This window comes from Coregonus lavaretus (assembly GCF_964263955.1).
Source record: "Coregonus lavaretus genome assembly, chromosome: 38".
NCBI lineage: Eukaryota > Metazoa > Chordata > Actinopteri > Salmoniformes > Salmonidae > Coregonus > Coregonus lavaretus.
In genome coordinates, this window is record NC_140025.1 from 5,569,678 (window position 1) to 5,580,054 (window position 10,377).

The 10,377-nt window shown below is 42.1% G+C and overlaps 1 protein-coding gene across 1 annotated transcript; it reads left to right on the forward strand.

The window, feature by feature from the left end:
• Window positions 1–5,549: 5,549 nt before the first annotated feature.
• cyp20a1 (cytochrome P450, family 20, subfamily A, polypeptide 1) lies at window positions 5,550–10,279 on the forward strand. The gene is made up of 13 exons (XM_084155448.1): window positions 5,550–5,735; window positions 6,099–6,148; window positions 6,423–6,589; window positions 6,824–6,969; window positions 7,237–7,404; window positions 7,498–7,576; window positions 7,746–7,858; window positions 8,012–8,066; window positions 8,254–8,374; window positions 8,676–8,787; window positions 8,938–9,002; window positions 9,108–9,197; window positions 9,398–10,279. Exons 1-13 carry the CDS (start codon window positions 5,664–5,666, stop codon window positions 9,546–9,548), a joined length of 1,389 nt encoding a protein of 462 aa, XP_084011574.1. The 5' UTR covers window positions 5,550–5,663; the 3' UTR covers window positions 9,549–10,279.
• Window positions 10,280–10,377: the final 98 nt, after the last annotated feature.

Below are 10,377 nucleotides of genomic sequence, written 5' to 3' on the forward strand. Positions count from 1 at the left end.
TTCAACCTTAAAGTGAGTAACACATCGATGGCCACATTGAGGTTACTGTAACAACAAATGTATTTTTATGTAATCATAGAAAGCGTGCATGTTCAGTGTCACAGGTCTGTGGAAATCTTCACAATTGCTATAATAATCAGTACAGAATATCAAACGGCATTGATCACTTGCACCATGTACATTCATGTAATCTCAACTGCAATGCAGGACATTTTTTGGCTGTGGTATTAGATGAAGCACAGTGATAACACATTAAGGGCTTTATTCAATCAGATGCGCTTTAGCCGACATCCGTATAGCGGTTGTTTTATATAGCAGTGTCAGAGGTGGAACTGCATTAGAGCTGTCAAATCCACAAGCGGCTCCTGGCATTATACCTAAAGCGGACATTGTCATTGGCTGCACAGAGTCGCATTAAGAGAAATCCCATGCAACCTTGTACACAAGTTCGAACACTTGAATTGGAGGAAGCAATGGTGCATTTCAAAATAATTCCAACAACACAATTGTTGGGCAATGACAAAAATGGAGGTGGATCATAAGCAGTGCCAAATCAAAAACTTGTTGTGTATTTGAAGGTTTAAAAAGGCTTCTGAAGTTAAATTTCCATTTTGAAATTTCAGACATGATTTTCCCTTATGAAAAATGTATCAACACCTACAAAAATGTCCATTAATTATAATCAACATAATAATTCACATTTCCTGTTGCTGCAGGATTATTTTCCCACTGTAGCAAATTGGCACAAAAACCCCCCACAAAAAAAACATTGATTTCAAAGTTTTAAAAACCATACAACACTATCCACAAGGACTACTTTCAACAATTTCAACTGATAATGTTATAAAAACACACTTATTGGAAGAACTGTGCAGATGCAATGTTTGGTAACATAATATAATTGCCCCTTCACTAAACCCAGCCCCAGAATTTTGGGGAACCATTAGCATCGCTCCAATGGATATCAACTGTCATCTAGTCATTGAGTCCGACACCACCTCGTGTTTGAAACACATCAAAGCCATTGAGGGCTTTACAAAAATGGAGAGTTTTCATCCAAAAACGAATTGTTTAAATGGCTAAATAATTGAACAGTGCAACAGGGGTACTTGCTACTTTGATTCCAGAAATGCAGAGCCTGTTGGAGTATTTTTTAAATCTGAAATTATACTTTTGTTAATTTTTTTTGCTAGCTAGCTCAGCTGACCAACCACATTGCTAAGACCAACTAGCCAGTTAATATACTCTACATTACCAAAAGTATGTGGACACCTGCTCGTCGACCATCTCATTCCAAAATCATGGGCATTAATATGGAGTTGGTACCCCCTTTGCTGCTATAACTGCCTCCACTCTTCTGGGAAGGCTTTCCACTAGATGTTGGAACAATGCTGCGGGAACTTGCTTCCATTCAGAAATGAGCATTCGTGAGGTCGGGTACTGATGTTGGCCTGGCTTGCAGTCGGGTTCCAATTCATCCCAAATGTGTTCGATGGGGTTGAGGTCAGGGCTCTGTGCAGGCCAGTCAAGTTCTTCCACACCGATCTCAACAAACCATTTCTGTATGGACCTCCCTTTGTGCATGGAGGCATTGTCATGCTGAAACAGGAAAGGGACTTCCCCAAACTGTTTCCACAAAGCTGGAAGCACAGAATCGTCTAGAATGTCATTGTATGCTGTAGGGTTAATATTTCCTTTCCCTTCACTGGAACAAAGGGGCCTAGCCCGAACCATGAAAAACAGCCCCTCCACCAAACTTTACAGTTTGCACTATGCATTGGGGCAGATGGCGTTCTCCTGGCATCTGTCAAACCCAGATTCGTCTGTCGGACTATCAGATGGTGAAACGTGATTCATCACTGCTCCAGAGTCCAATGGAGGCGAGCTTTACACCACTCCAGCCGACGCTTGGCATTGTGCATGGTGATCTTAGGCTTGTGTGTGGCTGCTCAGCCATGGAAACCCATTTCATGAAGCTCCCGACGAACAGTTCTTGTGCTGACATTATTTACAGAGGCAGTTTGTAACTTGGTAGTAAGTGTTGCAACCGAGGACAGACGATTTTTAAGTGCTATGCGCTTCAGCACTCGCCGGTCCCATTCTGTGAGCTTGTGTGGCCTAACACTTTGCGTTTCCACTTCACAATAACAGCACTTACAGTTGACCGGGGCAGCTCTAGCAGGGCAGAAATTTGACGAACTGACTTGTTGGAAAGGTGGCATCTTATGACGGTGCCACGTTGAAAGTCACTGAGCTATTCAGTAAGGCATGTTGTCCCACTGCTCTTCAATGGCTGTGCGAAGTTGCTGGATATTGGTGGGAACTGGAACACACTGTCGTACACGTCGATCCAGAGCATCCAAACATGCTCAATGGGTGACATGTCTGGTGAGTATGCAGGCCATGGAAGAACTGGGACATTTTCAGCTTCCAGGAATTGTGTACAGATCCTTGCGACATGGGGCCATGCATTATCATGCTGAAACATGAGGTGATGGCGGCAGATAAACGGCACGACAATGGGCCTCAGGACCTCTTCACAGTATCTCTGTGCATTCAAATTGCCATCGATAAAATTTACATTTACATTTTAGTAATTTAGCAGACACTCTTATCCAGAGCGACTTACAGTTAGTGAGTGCATACATAATTTTTTTATTTTTCATACTGCCCCCCCGTGGGAATCGAACCCACAACCCTGGCGTTGCAAACGCCATGCTCTACCAACTGAGCTACATCCCTGCCGCCATTCCCTCCCCTACCCTGGATGACGCTGGGCCAATTGTGCGCCGCCCCATGGGTCTCCCGGTCGCGGCCGGCTACGACACAACTGATTTGCTGAAATGCATTAAGAGGGAAAGAAATTCCACAAATTAACTTTTAACAAGGCACACCTATTAATTGAAATGCATTCCAGGTGACTACCTCATTGAGAGAATGCCAAGAGTGTGCAAGGCAAAGGGTGGCTACTTTGAAGAATCTCAAATATAAAATATATTTTGATTTGTTTAACACTTTTTTGGTTACTACATGATTCCATGTGTTAGTTCCTATTCTTCACTATTATTCTACAATGTATAAAATAGTAAAAAATAAATAAATAAAAAACTGGAATGAGTAGGTGTGTCCAAACTTTTGACTGGTACTGTATAATGATAAGATAGACAGTATAATGATATATAATGATAAGATGGACAGTATAATGATAAGATACAGTATAATGATAAGTACAATAGGCAGTATACAGTATGTGACTGATGTAATGGTGTTCGTTGTCCGTAGCTTATGCCCGCCCATACCACAACCCCAGCGCCCCCATGGGGCACTCTGTTCACAACATTGACATCAGCAAACCCCTCGCCCACACAACGCCATACATGTGGTCTGTGGTTGCGAGGCCGGTTCTGCCAAATTCTCTAAAACGTCAAATTCTCTGTTTACAGCTCTGATGGACATTCCTGCAATCAGCATGCCAATTGCATGCTCCCTCCAAACTTGAGACATCAGTGGCATTGCGTTGTGTGACAAAACTGCACATTTTAGAGTGGCCTTTTATTGTCCCCAGCACAAGGTGCACCTGTGTAATAATGATCATGCTGTTTAATTAGTGATAAGTTGCGTCAATTCAAATCTGGTATTGGAACAAAAAGAGGTCAATACACGTCTTCTAAAATAGACTAGTATTTTAATTAATGCAAAACGCTTCAATGGTAAATATGATGTTCGTATGTACAGGTCCACTGAAATACCACGCAGGGCACTCAGAGAACTGGTCCATTGTTATAAGTTCTTCTTTAAATACTCTGACAGAGATAGTTCCCGCTCCCTGCTGGCCTATCAGAGTAGAGACTGAGCGTGGTTTAGACTTACTCAGCCTATCCTTGGCGCACAGGCTGGTCCCAGTCCCTTGGCGCTTCACTGTTGCCAGGTGTTGGTTGTTTTGCAACTTGTCCAGAGTCAGCACTTTTGCAGTACACATGTCCTTGAGCGGTCTAACAAAGAGGCAGTGTGTGTATGTGAGACACAAGTCTGTCTCGGCCTACCCCCTAATAGTTCCTCACATTAATCACAGCTTGTTATGTTGACCAATCTATATCAGTACAGTACAAACCTATTATGTTTAATCATTAATGCTTTCTTATTAAGCTAACAGCACATCTAAAATATAAGAGAATAATTTCCCACATTAGCTTCTTGATATGCCACACCTGTCAGGTGGATAGATTATATTGGCAAAAGAGAAATGCTCATTAACAGGGATGTAAACAAATGTACGCACAACATTTGAGAGAAATAAGCTTTTTGCGCATATAGAACATTTCTGGGATCTTTTATTTCAGCTCATGAAACATGGTACTAACACTTTACATGTTGTGTTTATATTTTTGTTCAGTGTATGTTAGCTAGCTAAGTTAGCCATGTTATGAAAACAACGCATCTACTGTTGACATCACGATACGATTTGAAAACACTAGTTAGCAAAATGGTTTGTAACTTTGGTTGCATGCTGACAGTGCTTTCATGCTGACAGTGCATTCAGCCATCCAGTGGCTAGCCACACTACAACCTTAATTTTACCAGGTTCCAGTTAAGCAATTGTAATGCCAGTCCACCACAACATACCCGAGTCTCCTGATTAGCAAGGGATTGTCTGTGTTGTTTAATTTAATTGTATATAAAAAACACAGTTTGCGATCATTGTGAGGGAATTTCGCCAGTGGTTAGAAGGGGGAAATGGGTTTCCCCGCAAAATGTGTCCGAGGTTGCAACAAGTAACCAAGGGGGGCGGGGCTTAGCGAAGGGTCTATTACGGTAAAATCTCCCTCTGTTTTTTTTTATGCGACGACGTTTTATAAAAACACTTAAATATCTGCTCCGAATTCAGATTGAAAGATGTCTGCAGAAGAATGGGGTGTTAGCTACAGTATGACATGACACTTAGAGTTTGAAAACATCTCTTTTGATTATTGAACTACAGTAAATGAAGTGGATTTTAACACAGTAAAATAATTATAGCAACGGAATGACATCATTGCCAGTTTGCTACAGCAGGAAAATAATCCTGCAGCAACAGGAAATGTGAATTATTAGGGGGATTATAACTAATGGAAATGTTTGTAGGGTCTGACATTTAAAAGTGGAAAAATTACAAACTTCAGAAGCCTTTTTAAACCTCAAATACACTACAAGTGTTCTGCAACAGGGTGATCATATTAAGATACTAAATCTCTATCTGCTCTCCTGTCTTTATCATTATTTACACTACTTATGATCCACCTCCAGTTTTGTCATTGCCCAAAATATGTGTGCTGTTCGATTATTATTTTTGTATGCACCATTGCTTCCTCCCTCTAATCACTGAGTTATCTGGATAGGTAATAATCAGCTTTCCACTGAATTGATTTAGCCAATTGTGCCGTGCCAGATCAATGGTTGCTTCAGTAGCTAGTAACCTTTTATAGATAGATATTTTTTCAGGTTCTGTGCGTTCTGATTTATCCATGCGCTCTGAGATGCATTGCTCTGGCCTCACTAACTGTGCAGGCTTTGCAGTAGAACACGGAGTGATGATGCTGCTGCCGTAGACGTGGTAGCTATAACGTATGTGTAGTCTTTCTTTAGCTAGTTATCTTAACGGGTTTTTTTTTTAAACACCAACAAACATGCTGGACTTTGCGATATTTGCAGTGACTTTTGTCATCATTCTGGTCGGCGCAGTTCTCTATTTGTATCCAGTAAGTCAATGCCTATGCTTATATTAGCAACATTGTTTATACACCGATGTCATTAAGGCTACTTATAAGCTGCTAACTTTGTGCACAGTTTTATAGTGACATGACAGTTAAAAAGTCCCTGGACATTTTATGCATCTACCTTTAGCACTCAAATGTTTCAGCAGTTTGGGTGAATTATAGAACATATGGCAAAGGTGTGGACTGTGGAGTGGACAAATATACTTTTTTTAAAAGCTCACGTTTTTAGAGGTTACTGCCATGGACTTAGAATATGTAAAACCCACAGCATTTCTTGTCATGTTTAATTTATGATATGTCTCTCTTGAAACTGAAAGTAACATGCTTGATTCATTTTTTATCAAGTCATCAAGAAGTGCTTCTGGTATCCCAGGTCTCAACCCTACAGAAGAGAAGTGAGTAGCCTATGACCAGATATGTTTTATGACTTTCTGAGTGCTGTCTCTCTTTAGCACTCAGCTAAGGTCACCACACTTGACCTGAGCCTGTATTTATAAAGCGTCTCTGTAGGAGTACTGATCCAGAATCAGATCCCCCTGTCTATTCATCTTCACATAAAAGGCTAAACTGATCCTAGATCAGCACTCTTACACTGAGAAGCTTTCTGAATACGAGCCCTGGCCTGACCTTGGTTAATATTGGTTTATTCGTCGCATTCTCTTAATCTAGGGATGGAAATCTACAAGACATAGTGAACCGAGGCAGTCTGCATGAGTTCCTGGCAAGTCTACATGGACAGTTTGGTCCTGTGGCATCCTTCTGGTTTGGAGGACGCCCTGTGGTCAGCTTGGGTTCAGTGGACCAGCTACGGCAGCACATCAACCCCAACAGGACTAGTGAGTACTTGGGAGGGAGGGAAACTATTGGGGCAAAGGGAAACAGGTGCTCTGTTCTTACTAACATACCACTTAAAATTCATGCTTAATTGATTGCACCATTCTAAGTGGAATGCAGGGATAGATAGACATTGTAACAGATTCAAGTGATTTCCGTTATACATGTACAGTGTTGTCTTGAAATTAAGAAACTGTAACATCTTTTCCACTGACATCTTCTGCCCTTACTTGTAGCGGACTCATTTGAGACAATGCTGAAGTCGTTGCTAGGGTACCAGTCAGGAATGGGTGGAGGGGCCACAGAGACAGTAATGAGGAATAAGTTGTATGAGAGTGCCATCAACAACACCCTGGAGAAAAACTTTCCCCTGCTGCTGAAGGTTTGCCTTTTGCACAATGGCTCATTTGACTGTTTTTTTTAAATATTCGGCTGTAGTATTCTGCAATACTTTCTTATGTTTTTGTGTATCCATTAGTAATTGTTTACTCCAAAAGCTTTTTGTGCTCACTTCCTTGGGATGTTATAGTTAATTGACACACTCTCTCTCTCTCTCTCTCTCTCTCTCTCTCTCTCTCTCTCTCTCTCTCTCTCTCTCTCTCTCTCTCGCTCTCTCTCTCTCTCTCTCTCTCCTTTTGTCCTGTTCTAGCTGGTGGAGGAGTTAGTGGGGAAGTGGCAATCTTTCCCTAAGGACCAGCACACGCCCCTCTGTGCCCATCTACTAGGATTGGCCATGAAGGCTGTCACTCAACTCGCTCTGGGTGACCGCTTCCGGAATGATGCTGAAGTCATCGGCTTCCGAAAGAACCACGAGGCAGTGAGTGTGCAGTCACCGTTTCTGGTGAAAATATGCCCATTACGACCTGTGTTGTTTGCAGGTTTTCACTGATAATTCCCTTTGACTTGTCAGATCTGGTCGGAGATCGGAAAAGGCTATTTGGACGGTTCCATGGAGAAGAGCCCCAGCAGAAAGGAGCACTATGAGAGCGGTGAGTGAGAACTAGTTCACTGCTATGGATCATATGTGTTACCTGTACATCTCGGCATTAAGAAAACTTCCACTTCCTTACTGAATGTGTCTGAAATAAAAAGTCAGAGTATCTCCCTATGTGTATAAATTCTCTGTCCTCATGCTAAGTACATTATGTTTGTTTACAGCGCTGGCAGAAATGGAAACAGTGCTGATGTATGTGGCTAAAGAGAGGAAAGGACAAAGGAGTCAGACAGCGTTTGTGGACACTCTTCTCCAGTCCAACCTCACAGAGAGACAGGTGATGCACAGATTATTTGATTATAAGGACAACAGACTCATTGAGGCAGAGCATAGAGTGTCCTGTTGCTGTTATTCAAGTGTAGAGGAAAATAAAACTTCCTTCCTACTTTTGTTTTAATTAATGATTGTTTTCATGGTTTCTCTTTTGTAGGTGATGGAGGACAGCATGGTATTCACACTGGCAGGTTGTGTCATCACAGCTAATTGTGAGTACTAGTAATAAATAGATTATACGTAGTTGCCTATCTATGTCATAACTTGCGGCCTCATGGTGTATCCAATCGTCCATTTTTTCTGAGAGAATAAAATCATACATTTGGTTAGTATTTTGTCAGAAAATCTCTCTCTCACAAAGTGTTTATGTTTTTCGTTGTGGTTGTAATATTTTCCCAGTGTGCATCTGGGCAGTACACTTCCTGTCCACATCAGAGGAAGTTCAGGAGAAGCTGCATCAGGAGCTGGAAGATGTTCTGGGCTCTGAGCCTGTATCTCTGGATAAGATCCCACAGCTCAGGTGACCTCTGACTCTGTCTGACAGCCAAGTAACATCAACGATGTGATGCAGTGTAACAGAGGTGTTTCAGATCCACTCTTGCATGATGTGTACCTTATCTGAGACCTGAAGACTGGTGTGCTTCCTGAGCTAATGCCTAAGCTAACAGGGGCTAACAGCCTTGTGGCCCACAAGACACCCGGGTTCGAACCCTGGTCGGTCACAGCAGAAGGGGCAGGTATCCTCATGGTAGCATGTCTTCAAGGTATATTTATAGACCTATATTTGATAGGCATGATAAAATGTATCTTCTATACTATAGGTACTTCCAGCAGGTTTTGAACGAGACTGTGCGGACAGCCAAACTGACGCCCATCGCAGCCCGGCTCCAGGAAAATGAAGGGAAAGTCGATCAGCACATTATTCCTAAAGAGGTATCTTATTCTCCTCTTCCGTACTTAGTCCCTTTATTATCTACAGCTCACTGTCACAGTCAGCAAGTGCTTGTGGATTTAAAATTAACAACTGAATTTTTAAGTTTAAAGTGAATAATGAAAACACTTTAATCCTATGTTTTTTTTCAGACACTGGTGATCTATGCCCTTGGGGTAGTCCTACAGGATGCAGACACCTGGAACCGTCCCTACAAGTGTGTTCATATGTATTTTCCTTGGAACCTTTTGCCACCTATAGAGGCCATTTTTGCCGGGGTTTTTTGGTACCAAGTTTGAATTCTTGCACTTTGTCCATTCAGGTTTGACCCAGACCGATTCACAGAAGATTCAGCCAGGAAAAGCTTCTCTCTGCTTGGATTCTCAGGGAACCAGGCCTGTCCTGAGCTGAGGTAACGGGGATGAGAAAGCATAGTGGCGTGCACTTGAGATTTAACCAAGGGTCTAGGGCATTTTCTGATTGTAATTACACAGGAGCAACTTATCAACATCAAAGGAAAGGAAATGGAGAGGGAGTGTCACTACCAGGCAAAGAATAATGATGTGGGCTTGTTACTAACTTTTTACACAACACCATTTCTCCACCTTTTAGGTTTGCGTACACAGTGGCCACTGTCCTCCTCAGCACTGTGGTGCGCCAACTGAAGCTGCATCAGGTGAAGGGACATGTGGTAGAGGCCAGATCTGAGCTGGTGTCCACGCCTAAAGATGACACATGGATCACTGTGAGCAGAAGAAGCTAACTAACAGTGGACATTTGTCTCAAACTCCATCTTTGGAAGAGGAACGGAGTTATTTGGGAAAGTACTTGTCAGTTAGCTCAGGTTCTAGACCGAGTGGAACTGTTAAAATAACTGTAAACATGATGGTGAGCTTTGTAGGGCTACTTGTCAGTCAGCTCTTGAAGATGGTTTTGAGTAGCTCAAGTCAGTAACAATGGCGACACGGTCATTTGAGCTACCACCTGAAGTAGCTTTTTGTCCCCCCTATTTCAATATGAGGATCATTACCTATCTTTTCAAGCTGCATGACCATTGATGTTTTTGTCTTAAACCTTGCCTTAAACCACATGCTGCCCAAGTGAAGGCTATTTTATCTCCGCTCTTGGACTTCTGCACAACATTCCAGCTGAACTGCCTTCCAAAACACGTGGTCTCCACTCCCCCAGATACATGGCATTTAGACAGTTCATCCTTTAATAAAGTTTACACTACTTGTGTGTTAGGATAGGAATATAATATTTTGCACATTTGTTGCAGCCACCCGGTTGTGAGCGTATCCTGCATCTGTCAAGAGGTCTAGGCCATTATTGTCAACAAGTGCTCACTCTGTATCTGCAGTGTCTCTGATTCAATCCCCCAGCCCTGTTTCCCCTGTATCGCTTTGTTAGCATTGATTGTTTAAAATGTGTAATACTTTAACATTTAAATAATATCAGTAACATCTGGATTTATTAACAGCCTTTTTCCATGTGGTATTGTTTCCTTTCAAAACAGAATCTTGAGGTTTTCTCATAATTTACACCAGTCACAATGTAAATAGGCAAGGAATTGAAAGAGCAGAGTTCTAGGT

What these genes read in the sequence shown, in the direction of transcription:
- cyp20a1 (XM_084155448.1), top strand. Translation starts at nt 5,664, where the DNA reads ATGCTGGACTTTGCGATATTTGCAGTGACTTTTGTCATCATTCTGGTC. An exon ending in CCAACCTCACAGAGAGACAG is followed by an intron (nt 7,859 to 8,011) that starts GTGATGCACAGA and finishes TCTCTTTTGTAG; the next exon opens with GTGATGGAGGACAGCATGGT. An exon ending in GATAAGATCCCACAGCTCAG is followed by an intron (nt 8,375 to 8,675) that starts GTGACCTCTGAC and finishes TCTATACTATAG; the next exon opens with GTACTTCCAGCAGGTTTTGA.